Raw genomic sequence first — 16648 nt, forward strand, 5'->3', positions numbered from 1 at the left:
TATGTCATAATAGATCCGAACACTTGCCTCGGATTGACTTTAATATATAATTGCTCCAGTGAATAACTAAAAAAAAAGAAGGGTGGTAGTATAGTAAAGAAAAGAACTAATCACAATATCTATCTTTCAAAATCTATCTTTCAAAATCTATCTTTCAAAGATTCACTAAAAAAAAAGACAGTTGGCGGGTCTCTTTGTATGTCTTGTCCGGAAAGAGGAGGAGTTAATGATTATTCGTTCGCCGGAACCAGAAGTAAAAATTGTTGTGGATAGGGATCCTGTAAAAACATCTTTTGAGGAATGGGCGAGACCCGGCCATTTCTCAAGAACACTAGCTAAGGGCCCTGATACTACCACTTGGATCTGGAACCTACATGCTGATGCTCACGATTTCGATAGTCATACTGGTGATTTGGAGGAGATTTCTAGAAAAGTTTTTAGTGCTCATTTCGGGCAACTTTCCATTATCTTTCTTTGGTTGAGTGGCATGTACTTTCATGGTGCCCGTTTTTCCAATTATGAAGCATGGCTAAGTGATCCTACTCACATTGGACCCAGTGCTCAGGTAGTTTGGCCTATAGTAGGGCAAGAAATATTGAATGGTGATGTAGGTGGGGGTTTCCGAGGAATCCAAATAACCTCTGGTTTTTTTCAGCTTTGGCGAGCATCTGGAATAACTAGTGAATTACAACTCTATTGTACTGCAATTGGTGCATTGGTTTTTGCAGCGTTAATGCTTTTTGCTGGTTGGTTCCATTATCACAAAGCCGCTCCCAAATTGGCCTGGTTCCAAGATGTAGAATCCATGTTGAATCACCACTTAGCGGGATTATTAGGACTTGGGTCTCTTTCTTGGGCGGGACACCAAATTCATGTATCTTTACCAATTAACCAATTTCTTGACGCTGGGGTGGATCCTAAAGAGATACCACTTCCTCATGAATTTATCTTGAATCGGGACCTTTTGGCTCAACTTTATCCTAGTTTTGCCGAAGGAGCAACCCCTTTTTTCACTTTAAATTGGTCCAAATACGCAGAATTTCTGACTTTTCGTGGAGGACTAGATCCAGTAACCGGTGGTCTCTGGCTGACCGATATTGCACACCATCATTTAGCTATTGCTATTCTTTTCCTAATCGCAGGTCATATGTATAGGACCAACTGGGGTATTGGCCATGGACTTAAAGATATTTTGGAGGCTCACAAGGGCCCATTTACAGGACAAGGCCATAAGGGTCTTTATGAAATCTTAACAACGTCATGGCATGCTCAATTATCTCTTAACCTAGCTATGCTAGGCTCTACAACCATTGTTGTAGCTCATCATATGTATTCTATGCCTCCCTATCCATACCTAGCTACTGACTATGGTACACAACTTTCCTTGTTCACACACCACATGTGGATTGGCGGATTTCTAATAGTCGGTGCTGCTGCACATGCAGCAATTTTTATGGTAAGAGACTATGATCCAACTACTCGATACAACGATCTATTAGATCGCGTCCTTAGACACCGCGATGCAATCATATCCCACCTTAACTGGGTATGTATATTTCTAGGTTTTCACAGTTTTGGCTTGTACATTCATAATGATACCATGAGTGCTTTAGGCCGTCCACAAGATATGTTTTCGGATACCGCCATACAATTACAACCTATCTTTGCTCAATGGGTACAAAATATCCATGCTACTGCGCCTGGCGTAACAGCTCCTGGTGCAACAACAAGTACTAGCTTAACGTGGGGAGGCGGCGAGTTAGTAGCAGTAGGTGGCAAAGTGGCTTTGTTACCGATTCCATTAGGAACCGCAGATTTTTTAGTCCATCACATTCATGCATTTACCATACATGTGACTGTATTAATACTTTTGAAAGGTGTTTTATTTGCTCGGAGTTCCCGTTTGATACCCGATAAAGCAAATCTAGGTTTTCGCTTTCCTTGCGATGGGCCTGGCCGAGGGGGAACATGTCAAGTATCTGCTTGGGATCATGTTTTCTTAGGTTTATTCTGGATGTACAATGCAATTTCGGTAGTCATTTTCCATTTCAGTTGGAAAATGCAGTCGGATGTTTGGGGTACCATAAGTGATCAAGGGGTGGTAACTCATATTACAGGGGGAAACTTTGCACAGAGTTCCATTACGATTAATGGGTGGCTTCGAGATTTCTTGTGGGCACAGGCATCGCAAGTCATTCAGTCTTATGGTTCTTCATTATCTGCATATGGTCTTTTTTTCTTAGGTGCTCATTTTGTCTGGGCCTTCAGTTTAATGTTTTTATTCAGCGGCCGTGGTTATTGGCAAGAACTCATTGAATCTATCGTTTGGGCTCATAACAAATTAAAAGTTGCTCCTGCTACTCAGCCTAGAGCCTTGAGCATTATACAAGGACGTGCTGTAGGAGTAACCCATTACCTTCTGGGTGGAATTGCCACGACATGGGCATTCTTCTTAGCGAGAATTATTGCAGTAGGATAGTGGCTAGGAGGATTTGAAAGGCATTATGGAATTAAGATTTCCCAGGTTTAGCCAAGGCTTAGCTCAGGACCCCACTACTCGTCGTATTTGGTTTGGTATTGCTACCGCACATGATTTCGAAAGTCATGATGATATTACTGAAGAACGTCTTTATCAGAACATTTTTGCTTCTCACTTTGGGCAATTAGCAATAATCTTTCTATGGACGTCCGGAAATCTGTTTCATGTAGCTTGGCAAGGAAATTTTGAATCATGGATACAGGATCCTTTACACGTAAGACCTATTGCTCATGCGATTTGGGATCCTCATTTTGGTCAACCCGCTGTGGAAGCCTTTACTCGAGGAGGTGCTGCTGGTCCAGTGAATATTGCTTATTCTGGGGTTTATCAGTGGTGGTATACAATAGGATTACGCACCAATGAAGATCTTTATACTGGAGCTCTTTTTCTATTATTTCTTTCTACGCTGTCCTTAATAGCGAGTTGGTTACATCTACAACCCAAATGGAAACCAAGCCTTTCGTGGTTCAAAAACGCGGAATCTCGTCTCAATCATCATTTGTCAGGACTTTTCGGGGTAAGTTCTTTGGCTTGGACAGGACATTTAGTTCATGTTGCTATTCCCGCATCCAGGGGGGAGTACGTTCGATGGAATAATTTCTTAGATGTATTACCCTATCCCCAGGGGTTGGGACCCCTTTTGACGGGTCAGTGGAATCTTTATGCCCAAAACCCTGATTCGAGTAATCATTTATTTGGTACCGCTCAAGGAGCGGGAACTGCCATTCTAACTCTTCTTGGGGGATTCCATCCACAAACACAAAGTTTGTGGCTGACTGATATGGCTCACCATCATTTAGCTATTGCATTTATTTTTCTCATTGCCGGTCACATGTATCGAACTAACTTCGGAATTGGGCACAGTATTAAAGATCTTTTAGAAGCGCATACTCCTCCGGGGGGTCGATTAGGGCGTGGGCATAAGGGCCTTTATGACACAATCAACAATTCGATTCATTTTCAGTTAGGTCTTGCTCTAGCTTCTTTAGGGGTTATTACTTCCTTAGTAGCTCAACATATGTACTCTTTACCTCCTTATGCATTCATAGCACAAGACTTTACTACTCAAGCTGCTTTATATACTCATCACCAATATATTGCGGGGTTCATCATGACAGGGGCTTTTGCTCATGGAGCTATTTTTTTCATTAGGGATTACAATCCGGAACAGAATGAGGATAATGTATTGGCAAGAATGTTAGACCATAAAGAAGCTATCATATCTCATTTAAGTTGGGCTAGCCTCTTTCTAGGATTCCATACCTTGGGCCTTTATGTTCATAACGACGTCATGCTTGCTTTTGGTACTCCAGAAAAGCAAATCTTGATCGAACCTATATTTGCCCAATGGATACAATCTGCTCATGGCAAGACGACATATGGGTTCGATATACTCTTATCTTCAACGAATGGCCCCGCTTTCAATGCGGGTCGAAGCCTATGGTTGCCCGGATGGTTGAATGCTGTTAATGAGAATAGTAATTCGCTTTTCTTAACAATAGGACCTGGGGATTTCTTGGTTCATCATGCTATTGCTCTAGGTTTGCATACAACTACATTGATTTTAGTAAAGGGCGCTTTAGACGCACGCGGTTCCAAATTAATGCCGGATAAAAAGGATTTTGGGTATAGTTTTCCTTGTGACGGCCCAGGGCGCGGCGGTACTTGTGATATTTCTGCTTGGGACGCATTTTATTTGGCAGTTTTCTGGATGTTAAATACCATTGGGTGGGTTACTTTTTATTGGCATTGGAAACATATCACATTATGGCAGGGCAACGTTTCACAATTTAATGAATCCTCCACTTATTTGATGGGATGGTTAAGAGATTACCTATGGTTAAACTCTTCACAACTTATCAATGGATATAATCCTTTTGGGATGAATAGTTTATCGGTATGGGCTTGGATGTTCTTATTTGGACATCTTGTTTGGGCTACTGGATTTATGTTCTTAATTTCTTGGCGGGGGTATTGGCAGGAATTAATTGAGACTTTAGCATGGGCTCATGAACGCACACCTTTAGCTAATTTAATTCGCTGGAGAGATAAGCCTGTGGCTCTTTCCATTGTGCAAGCAAGATTGGTTGGATTAGCTCACTTTTCCGTGGGTTATATATTCACTTATGCAGCTTTCTTGATTGCCTCAACATCAGGCAAGTTTGGTTAATTTAGTTTGTTTTTTTGTACTGTATCAGCACCTAGTTCATTACTCTTGATAGAGAGGGAGGATCCGCCTTCTTAAATTTCTTTTTCTATTTATTTTTCCATCTAGGATTAGAACCGTATACTTGATAATAATAGCAACGGCACATTATGGCAAAAAAGAGTTTGATTCAGAGGGAGAAGAAGCGGCAGAAATTAGAACAGAAATATCATTTGATTCGTCAATCTTTAAAAAAAAAGATAAGAAGCAAAGTTTCTCCCTTGAGTTTGAGTGAAAAAACGAAAATGCGAGAAAAATTGCAATCCCTACCGCGTAATAGTGCACCTACACGCCTTCATCGACGTTGTTTTTTGACCGGAAGACCTAGAGCTAACTATCGACATTTTGGGCTATCCGGACACGTACTTCGAGAAATGGTTTATGAATGTTTATTACCGGGTGCAACAAGATCCAGTTGGTAAGGATAAAATACCCTTTCGTATTTGTATGGATTTCTGGAATTGATAATCATAGAGGAGCCCTCTTTACCATTCTGTATAAATGGACTATTCTATTTGTATAGATATGGTAGAGGGACGTATCGAACCCTCTTTTATCCACTAGTTACCCCTCTTTAGTTTAAGAGTATAGAGCAGTTTGGTAGCTCATAAGTCTCATAACCTTGGGGTTGCGGGTTCGATTCCCACTACCGGCCCCATACTCCTTCTTTAATGATATATGCATGATATATACATCATCCATTTGTATCTGGATTTTTTGATTTCCTAAAAGAGTTTTGGTCTAACAGTTTTTTCTCGGAAGAAGACAACAAATAAAAGAAAGAATAAAAGAAAGAATAAAATACGAAAGAAAAGCGTCCATTGTCTAATGGATAGGACAGAGGTCTTCTAAACCTTTGGTATAGGTTCAAATCCTATTGGACGCAATCTTATTTCTATCTATTCTTTAAATAACTATACTAAACTAAAAACAAAGAAAACTTTTTTGCATGATTCAAATAACAAGAGTAGACATGCAAAATAACAAGAGTAGATATGCCAAATTTATTTGTTACTGAAGGGAAAACCGTTCCAGCTGTTCCTGAATAGCTTCCTTCAAAAGGATTTCCGCTTGCTCGGTGAATGTCTTGCTAGAAGATATAATTTCTTGGAATTGAGGTTTAGTATCTTTTAGGTGTTTACGTAACTCATCCAGAAATTTATTTACCTGTTCGATTTCTAACGAATCAAGATATCCTCTTGTTCCGGTATAAATAGTAGCTATCTGCTCTTCCACTGGGAGAGGATTTGCCTGGGATTGTTTAAGCAATTCCCTTAATCGTCGACCCCTTGCCAATTGATTCTGACTTGTTTTATCGAGAGCAGAGGCGAATTGTGCAAAGGCTTGTAACTCTGCGAATTGAGCTAGTTCCAATTTTGATTTGCCAGCTACTTGTTTCATGGCTTTAATTTGAGCCGCGGATCCTACTCTGGAAACAGAAATACCCACATTAATAGCGGGTCGAATTCCGGCATTGAATAGATCCGCCGATAAGAATATTTGTCCATCTGTAATGGAGATTACATTAGTAGGAATATAGGCGGAAACGTCTCCAGATTGAGTCTCAACTATTGGTAAAGCGGTCATACTTCCTTCGCCTAAAAGAGAATTTAATTTAGCGGCTCTTTCTAAAAGGCGTGAATGCAAATAAAAAACATCCCCTGGATAAGCCTCACGGCCGGGAGGTCTTCTTAATAGAAGGGACATTTGGCGATAAGCTTGTGCCTGTTTGGAGAGATCATCATAAATTATTAAAGTATGCCGTTCGCGGTACATAAAATACTCAGCCAGGGCTGCTCCCGTATAAGGAGCGAGGTATTGTAATGTAGCAGGTGAATCCGCCATTTCAGCTACTACAATAGTGTATTCCATGGCCCCCTCCTCATGGAAAGTAGTTACTACTTGAGCTACGGAGGATGCTCTTTGACCGATAGCTACATAAACACATATTACACCTTGCCCTTTTTGATTGAGAATTGTATCTGTAGCTACTGCTGTTTTGCCAGTCTGTCTGTCCCCAATAATTAACTCTCGCTGACCGCGCCCTATAGGAATCATCGAATCGATAGCAATAAGCCCTGTTTGAAGAGGTTCGTATACGGAACGCCTGGAAATTATACTTGGAGCAGGAGATTCAATTAAGCGAGATTCGGAAGCTATAATTTCGCCTTTCCCATCAATAGGTTTAGCCAGAGCATTTACAACACGACCCAAGTAAGCCTCACTCACGGGTATCTGAGCAATTCTTCCTGTTGCTTTTACAAAACTGCCCTCTTGTATCATCAACCCATCGCCCATTAATACAATCCCAACATTTTTGGATTCCAAATTCAGAGCAATACCCCTAGTACCTTCTGCAAATTGGACTAATTCACCCGACATTATTTCACCAAGACCTATAATACGAGCAATCCCATCCCCCACTTGAACTACGCGACCTATATTCTCAATCCCTACTTTCCTATTATATTGTTCAATACGTTCGCGGAGAATTTTATGAATTTCGTCGACTCGAAGGGTTGCCATTAGTGTTTCTTGACTCTTTTTTCGAAAGCAAGGGGAAAAATAATGCCTAAATTCTAAACGAAAGTAGAAGTTCAAGGCCTAATTAATTTAATTATCTCTTCCATTCCAGGGACCCGAGAATGCCAATATTAGCACGAATCGTACGGAAATGTAACTCGGTATTCAAACAACTATTCAGAGTTCCTAGAGCTCCTTGTACGGCCTGTTGGAAAACCCGCTGTCGGACCTGATTCATTGCCCTTTGTTTTTCAAAATAAAGGGTTTCGTTTTTAGACTTTTCTAATTGTTCCAAACTAATAGAAGTAGCATTAATCAAATTTGCTTTTTCTCGTTCTATCTCAGAGTATCCATTCATTCGATACTCATCCGCTTCTAGTTCGACTTTCTGTAATCGAATCCGAGCTTTTTCGAGTTGCTCAATGGTCCCTCTACGCAATTCTTCTGAATTTCGAATAGTACTCAAGATCCTCTGTTTTCGATTATCTAATAAATCTTTTAATGAAAGTAGATTATTTTGTAAGTTTACAACTTTTATGATCTCTTCCCGAACCAAACATGAATCTTTCGATTCATTTGGCTCTCACGCTCCTTTTTTTCTTTTTTTGCTATAGCAATTTCCATATCTTTTTTTAAGTATAAGTAATGAGCCTATCCTCTATCTTATTTTTTATGTTTATATTTCAATATACCGAAACCTATATAAGACTAGATAAATATTAAGAGGACTCTTCCGCCTAGATAAAAATATATCATGGTCAGCAAAGTTGTTTCTTTATTTATATTTGCCCTTTAGTTAATAATTTCAATTTCATTAAGAAAAACTAACTAAATAAATGGAAAATGAAAATTAATAGAATTCTTTTTTTTTTTTCTTCAAATCCAAAAAATTTCTCTTTTTTATACATAGGTCGTCGATTCGGCATTGGTTAAAAAAGGGCAGGGTGCCCCTTCTTTTTTTTTCTAGTAAATAGTTCAAACCATTTTATCGATATGAGTGTTCTATATCAGATAAATTTTACATTAGCTATTTCCCGTTTAAATTCGGTACTAATACTAATATAGTTGTAGAAAGAGTACCTCTTTTTGCCTGGACTTCAAGCAGTTTAGCTTTAACCGTGTTAATGGTCTCACATTCTTGGTTTATAGAGAATCAAAATTGATTTACCAATGAGTCGCGAAATGCTATGGTTCTTCCATATGATTTCTGAATTTATTCAGAAGTAATTCGTCGAGATCGTGCACCCTTTTCTTATTTATCCGAAAAATACTAAAAAATATTCTAAAGTGCAGCCGGATAGATCCAATCTATTCTTGAAATAGACAACTCGCACACACTCCCTTTCCAAAAAAAATCAAAACACCAACCACTACAGTTAGATTTATTAGATTTGTTGCTAAAATATCGGTATTAAGCCCGAAACTGCCAGCGGATGGCCAGTGAGCTAAAAAAACGAAAGAATGGGTTACATTTTTCATATGCTCTCCTCTTATAGATAGGACGAACAAAGAACAAAGTTTTTCGATCACTTACTTCGCTCGCCCTTTTTTGATCGGTTTTTTTAATGCAAATAGATTCAATCTAGTAATTTCTTTTAGATTAAGTCTTAGGTCTTGTTTGACCGGTGAAAGGCTTCCTTTGTTGAAATGTTCCGTTCCCAAAATTCCTAAAATAAAAGGAAAAAACTTTCCACTTTCCTAAACTAAGGACGGGAAATAAGAAGGCGAGCATATCTTCTAAATTAATCATACTCAACTCAGCCCTTCCTAGAATGCGGTATTATCTGTCCCGATAAATAGATAATTCCAGGAGTAATAAATAGGAGTAAATTAAATAAAGTATTGATATAATTGGAATTGCGGAAGCAAATACCAATTTACTAAAAAAAGAAAAAAGTATCTAATCGAAATCGAAAGAACTTTTTTTTTTAGGATTAAACAAAAGGGTTCGCAAATAAAAGCGCTAGTGCCACAACTAGTCCATAAATTGTTAAAGCTTCCATAAAAGCTAGACTAAGCAATAAAGTACCTCGTATTTTACCTTCTGCTTCTGGCTGTCTCGCAATACCTTCTACAGCTTGTCCTGCAGCAGTACCTTGACCAACTCCAGGTCCAATAGAAGCAAGCCCTACGGCCAATCCAGCAGCAATAACAGAAGCAGCAGCAATTAGTGGATTCATGGTGAGTAGTTCCTCGTGTCAAAAAAAAAGAAATGGTTAAGGATACAATCAACCAAAAAATTCTTACTTCTAAGCTCTATTGGGGAGAAGTAAAGTAACTAAAAAGTACAAATTGAAATCAAATTGAAATGTGAATTGTCCGAACTACATAGAAGGGAATTCTATATCCATATATCGGATTAGATAATGAATCTAACCTAGGAATATATAATATAATATCAATATCCTATATACATTTGTTTCTTCTATTTTGTTTGCATATTTTCTCATTTTCTATTGAATCGGATTCTAAAATCATTGCTTAAAGTGGAAACCCGCATAAAAGAGGACTCCACTTATAGATATTAAGGATATTTATTATAGTATAGATCTAGCCTGACTCCACCCTCCTTAATGCATATATACTTTGAAAATTCCATAATATAGTCTATTCTATTCTCTCTCCTACAACTCTAGGCTATATATTCATACGCATTTCTAACTATTGCAACCAAGCAGATTATCTGGAACCATGCATGAATTGAGCTAAGCTGAAAAAAAAAATACTATATTCCAAAACTAGTCAATTCAATGATGACCCTCCATGGATTCACCTATATAGGCTGCGGCTAATGTTGCAAAAATAAGAGCTTGAATACCGCTTGTAAATAATCCAAGAAACATGACCGGTATAGGGATTACTAAGGGGACTAAAGAAACAAGAACAACAACGACTAATTCATCCGCCAATATATTCCCGAAAAGTCGAAAGCTAAGCGATAATGGTTTTGTGAAATCTTCTAGGATGTTAATTGGTAAAAGGATTGGGGTTGGTTTAATATATTTCTCGAAATAGCTCAATCCTTTTTTGCTAAGACCAGCATAAAAATATGCCGCTGACGTGAGTAAAGCTAAAGCAACAGTAGTATTTATATCATTCGTGGGCGCTGCTAATTCCCCATGGGGTAACTCTATAATTTTCCAAGGTAAAAGAGCACCCGACCAATTTGAAACAAAAATAAAAAGGAACATAGTTCCAATAAAGGGAACCCAGGGACCATATTCTTCTCCAATCTGAGTTTTGCTCAAGTCTCGAATAAACTCAAGGACATATTCAAAAAAATTCTGCCCGTCGGTCGGGATGGTTTGTGGATTCCGAACAGCTATGACAACTGAACCTAGCAAGATAGTAATTACGACCCAAGAAGTGATGAGTACCTGGGCATGAATTTGAAAACCTCCTATTTGCCAATAGAAGTGTTGGCCTACTTCTACACCCGATATATCGTATAACCCCTTGAGTGTTTTAATGGAACAAGGTATAATATTCATATTGTCCTCTGATAAAAATTGAACTTCAAAAAAGGAATTCTTTTGATTCAACCATCTCTTTCTCAACTCAGCAACTTGAACTATTAATTTGATATTTAGGATACCAAGAAAGCACATCAGATCATAATATATATCAATACCCTCTAATATATATCAATATTCCCCTTCTTTTTTCTATGCAAAACAAATTCTATGCAAAAAAAGATATAGTAAGTCATTCCATAAATCTACGCAGTTGTCCAAGAATTCACTATATATTCTTAATCAACGATTTCTTATATAGAGAGAACGGCCCTCACAAATTGAAAATACTAATTTGTTAAGAATCAATCGAATTGAAGTCATAGTGTCATCGTTGGCTGGAATCGATATATTCGCGAGATCCGGGTCACAATTTGTATCGACTAAAGAAATAGTAGGAATTCCCAAAATGGCACATTCCCGAAGAGCTATATACTCTTTTTGCTGATCAAGGACGATCACAATGTCTGGCAATCTCGTCATATATTTGATCCCGCCGAGATACCTTTGTAAGGTAGATAATTTTCTCTTCAAGATTGCCACATCTCTTTTTGGGAGATGGTGGAATTTTCCCATTTTTTCTTCCGCTCTTAAGTCTCTAAATTGAGAAAGTCTAGTTTTCGTAATCGACCAATTCGTTAACATACCACTGAACCACTTTTTATTAACATAATGACAACGAGCCCTTATTGCAGCTGATGCTACTAAATCTGTTGCTCTTTTTTTGGTACCAACAATTAAGAAACTTTTTCCCTGACTTGCTGCATCAAAAACTAAATCACAAGCTTCTGATAAAAAACGGGCCGTTCTAGCGAGATTTATAATATGAGTACCTTTACGCTTTGCCGAAATGTAAGGGGCCATTTTAGGATTCCATTTCTTAATACCATGACCAAAATGAACTCCTGCTTCTATCATCTCTTTCAAATTAATGTTCCAATATCTTCTTGTCATTTTTTCCACACTTCCTTTTTTTTTCATCCTAACATTCCATTACGGAATTTATTTCTTTTTGAAGATTAAGAAAGATCCGAAATAGCTTGAAATAAATAAAATAATAATTGTTCTGAGAGAACCTTGTACTAAGAGTTGGCCATTGATACATTGATACATGGTATAAACAAAACCTTAATTTAATGAATTAACTGACTTGTTTTACTTATTAAAATAAAAATCTTAAAAATCTAAAATTTAACCTGTTAGTGTTCTAAGTTCAAAAGTCTAGTAAAGTAAAAAATATGTTTTATGTATCCTTAGGGTTAAATGTTAAATGGGGGTTTTTATGTCTCATAAAAATTGTTTGTTACGTCAGAATCTGAAGAAACTAATTCTGTATGGAGAAACAAAAAATCTCTCATTTCCGACGCGAATAGATTTTTTTTTTTTATTTCGAAATAAAGGTTCTTGTCTTGTGGGGAACGATGCACAAATTTTTGGAATCCGGTACCAACAGGTATAATCCCCCCCAGAACTACGTTTTCTTTCAAGCCTTTCAACCAATCAATGCGACCTCGTAGGGCAGCTTTTGCTAAAACTCGAGCAGTTTCTTGAAAACTTGCTTCAGATATGAAACTTTGGGTATTCAGGGAAGCCCTTGTTATTCCCAATAAGATTGCCCGATAATAGATCGATTCATCCAAAGCTCGCCCTGCTCGTTCCGCTCGCAATAGTCCGATTAATTCCCCAGGCGAAAAAACATTAGACATTCCATCTTCGGAAACCCGCACTTTTGATGTTACTTGGCGTATAATAATCTCTATATGTCTATTATGGATCTGTACCCCTTGGGATCGATAAACCTTTTGGATTTTATTAACCAAAGAAATACGACTTTGGGCTATGGTTAGCTCAGCTCCAATCAAGAATCCCCAAGGGACCCCAAGAATTCTTGGTATACGCTCATTCCAATCCTCAATTCTCCTTTCGAGATTGGGGGATAATGAATCAATTGAACGCGCTTCAAAGATTTGTTCCACTTTTGGAAGACCTTGCGTTATGTCACTAGATCTCGATTTTTCATATATAAACGTAACTAACCTATCTCCCTTGTAAAGGATTTCTCCATAATGACCATTAACAGTTGCTCCTGTAGTGGCCAAATAAGGTTTAGCTGCTCTTATAACAAAGGAATCCATATTTACACTGAAAATTTGACCAGATTTTTTTATGTGCGATTTAAATAGACATACATTTTCACAAATAAATTGTCCAAGGTGAATTATTGCCAATGTCTCTTCCCAAGAATCATGATGGACAAAGTGACAATTCAAAAGGAATGGATCCAACATTATGTTACTATCGAAATTGGAAATCCTTTTATTTTCATCTATTAAAGAGTATTTAAGTTCTTGAAGTACTTGGAAGGTTTGTTTCAAATTGTCAACGAACAAATATTTTTTTAGCAGGATTTTATTATGCGTTAGTAAATAGTAAGATGAAGAAAAATGCGATATACTAGCTACAATAGCCCCTAAGGGCCCAAAAATTTCTAGAATAGGAATTCTAGGATTCCATTCTTTTATCGCATTGGGATGTTTTGAATTCTTGAATAAACCAATTCGAGAACAGTTGGATGCCGACAAAATCATCAAAGATTGGTATTCTTTATTTCGATTCAACAAAGTGCCAATAGCTTCTTGATGTTGGCTAAGTGATTCAATCTTCGCCTTGGAATAAAAAGAATTGCTATTGGCGCGATCTAACCTATTATGGGGAGTCGGTCCTCCACTTGTCCTATCATACCTTTTTCGTGTATACGAAATAGTGGACTTGACTAACTCAATTCTTAGGAAATCGCGAATAAGATCATTTGCTCTTACCTCAACAAGGGAAGCACCAGCCTTTTCTTTTTCTTCTTGTTCCCAATTCACTACTAAGCAAGTTCTAACAAATTGACTATTTGTGTGATAAATTCTTTGAGTTAACTTGCTATTTTCATGATAAATAAAATTGACAAGTCGAATTTGGAGATTATTTTCTTCTTGCAAGAGATCCTGCGGGAAAAGTGTTGCTAAATTTCTTCCTTCGTCCATTTCATATGCCACTGTAGGGCGAACGGAAACAAAATACTTTTCCTTGCTCTTGAGAATTTTTTTCCGTTGAACATAGACCCAATTTTTCTTTTTTTTTGATTCCTTAGAATCTTTTTTTTGTCTTTCTGGCGGTATCAAACACCCACCTAATATCTTATCTGCCTCTTCAGGAAAATGAATATCTCCGGAAAATATTTTGAGTTCCGTATGGCTTTTTTTTCTCTTCACTCGGACCAGTCCGCCTAGTCCACTTCTTGTATTTTTTGTGAGTTGTGTATCCACTCCAATAATACTATTGTCAAGTATCTTTAGGGATGAAGATCTCGGCAAGATATGAAGTTCTTGAAGAATGAAAAAAAACCGATCTACTTCTTTTTGGTATTTTAGACTAAATTCTTTTGTTCCTCGATGCTCAATCAAACCCTCTTTTTTTAAGATGGAATCTTCCTCTGGGCTCTCGTATTCGTCCTCTGAGTCTTCTTCTGAGTCTTCCTCTAAAGTACCATATTTTTCCTCGCCGCTTTCCCCGGGGCTGCCATATTCGTCTTCTGAGTCTTCTTCTAAAGTTCCATATTCGTCCTCTTGGGTCCTATATTTGCTCTCTGGGTTCCCATATTCCTCTTCTGAGTCTTTCTCTAAAGTCCTATATTCGTTCTCTGGGTTCCCATATTTGTTTTCTGGGCTCCCATATTCGTTTTCTAGGGTTTCATATTCGTATTCGTCTTCTAGGATTCCATATTTAGATTCTTCTAGGGTTTCATATTCGTCCTCTCGGGTCCTGTATTCGTGTTCTAGGGTCTCATATTCCTCTTCTGAGTCTTCCGCTCGAGTCCTATATTCTTCTTCTAGGGTCCTATATCTAAATTTAACAATTCCTGAACCCTTTTTATCTTTTCTGTATCGGGGATCGTCAAAATAAGCAAAAATAGTATTTCTACGTAAAACACCCATAAAGGGGATTTCAATCGAAATCCCAAAACAGGATATTAGTTCTTTCTCTTGTTCTTGATGATATTGTAATGGAATGACGAACCTATTTCTTCGCTTTTTCGCCAACAAATCTGAATTATCTTGAAAAATAGAAGGATAGATCAAATTCCAATGGCCATTGGACATGATTCGATCCGACGTTGAATAATCAAGAATTTCCCTATCTTTTTTACCATAAGTATTCATTTGATCTTGATCCTTGTGGAGTGAAAAAGACGCTATACTGGATCTGCACATACTTACGGATAATATCCATAAATGGCTTGTTTTTGGTAATCGACGAAGATTACCATATTGATATTCGGGCGCATGGTAAACATCAGTACTCCAGTGCATTTCGCCGTCTGATTCAGAATAAATATGCTTTTGTACCCTTTCTTTAAAATGTAAAGTGGACGTTCCGGCACGAATCTCCGCAATTACTTGTTCAGATTTTACATATTGATCATTTTGCACTAGAATCAAGCTTTTTGAGGGAATATTCACACTATATAGAATATCTTGACTCTGAATAGTTACATGCAAGTCTATATAACATAGAAAAGCAGGCTGTCCATGACGGGTACGTGTGGGGTGAACCAAATTCTCATTGAATTGGATTTTTCCATTCGAAGGGGATCGTACAAGGTCGGCAGTACCCCCTGTGAATACTCCGCCAGTATGAAAAGTTCTTAATGTTAGTTGAGTCCCTGGCTCCCCAATTGATTGACCCGCAATAATACCTACGGCTTCTCCCAATTCCACCAGATCACTATGAGTAGGACTCCGGCCATAGCATAATTGACAGATCCAAGAAGTGCTTCGGCAAGTAAAGGGGGTTCTAATATATATTGGTTGTGCTCGAAATGGTTGTGCTCGAAAGGCAGTTATGAATCGATTGACTAATCCAATTCCAATATCTTGATTTCGCGCGGCAATGCATCGTGAACCGATATATATATCGTCTGCTAATACACGACCAATTAGTGTTTGGACAAAAAGTTTTTCCGTCATCCCATTTTGAGGACTTACAGAAATACCTCGGATAGTACCACAATCTCTTCTACGCACAATAATATGTTGAACTACTTCAACAAGTCTACGTGTAAGATATCCAGCATCTGCTGTTCGTACAGCAGTATCTACAACCCCTTTGCGGGCTCCATAGCAGGAAATTATATATTCTGTCAAAGAAAGTCCCTCGCGTAAATTGCTTTGAATAGGTAAATCAATCATTTGTCCTTGAGGGTCCGACATTAATCCTCTCATACCTACTAATTGGTGTACTTGAGATGCATTTCCTCTGGCTCCTGAAAAAGACATTAGATAGACTGGATTAGAAGGATCCGTTATCCGAAAATTTGAATTCATTTCTTGTTTCAAATATTCACTTGTCGCATACCATATCTCAACAGATTGGCGTAATTTTTCTACCGCGTGTACAGCCCCATAATAATAGTGTTTCTCCAAAAGAAAACTCTGTTGTTCCGCGTCTTGGACTAACCATCCCTTAGAGGGTATTGTTAAAAGATCCTCGATTCCTAACGAAATCGATGTAGTAGTGGCTTGATAGAAGCCCAGAGTCTTTAGTTGATCCAGTATATGGGATGTATATCCCATTCCAAAATGATCTATTAATCTGCTAATAAGTCGTTTCATACCAGTTCCGTCTATCTCTTTATTATGAAAGACCAGATTGGCCCGTTCCGCCATACATAAGTACCCCCTTTTCGGCTGAGTAGGATTCGACAATTGCTGAGTAGGATTCGACAATGGGCCTGAGTCAGTGATTCGAAAATTTAATTAACTTAATTGCCTCAATCTCAATCTGGATTCGCGTGGCAAATAATGATGATACTAGGGAAAT

General features: G+C 38.0%; 2 protein-coding genes and 1 non-coding gene across 3 annotated transcripts; 2 read left to right on the plus strand and 1 right to left on the minus strand.

Moving 5' to 3' along the window:
- Positions 1-14: 14 nt before the first annotated feature.
- Positions 15-9481, plus strand: LOC123421211 (photosystem I P700 chlorophyll a apoprotein A1). Its single transcript, XM_045107507.1, has one exon. It carries the CDS (start codon positions 227-229, stop codon positions 2477-2479), a length of 2253 nt encoding a protein of 750 aa, XP_044963442.1. The 5' UTR covers positions 15-226; the 3' UTR covers positions 2480-9481.
- On the plus strand, positions 5560-5631 carry TRNAR-UCU. The gene has a single exon. It is a non-coding gene; the product is annotated as a tRNA-Arg (tRNA).
- Positions 9482-11362: 1881 nt separating the features above from the next.
- On the minus strand, positions 11363-16516 carry LOC123421210 (DNA-directed RNA polymerase subunit beta''). The gene has a single exon (XM_045107505.1). It carries the CDS (start codon positions 16492-16494, stop codon positions 12061-12063), a length of 4434 nt encoding a protein of 1477 aa, XP_044963440.1. The 5' UTR covers positions 16495-16516; the 3' UTR covers positions 11363-12060.
- Between the last annotated feature and the right edge of the window lie 132 nt (positions 16517-16648).

The sequence above is a fragment of the Hordeum vulgare genome, unplaced genomic scaffold, assembly GCF_904849725.1.
Source record: "Hordeum vulgare subsp. vulgare unplaced genomic scaffold, MorexV3_pseudomolecules_assembly, whole genome shotgun sequence".
NCBI classification, from domain to species: domain Eukaryota; kingdom Viridiplantae; phylum Streptophyta; class Magnoliopsida; order Poales; family Poaceae; genus Hordeum; species Hordeum vulgare.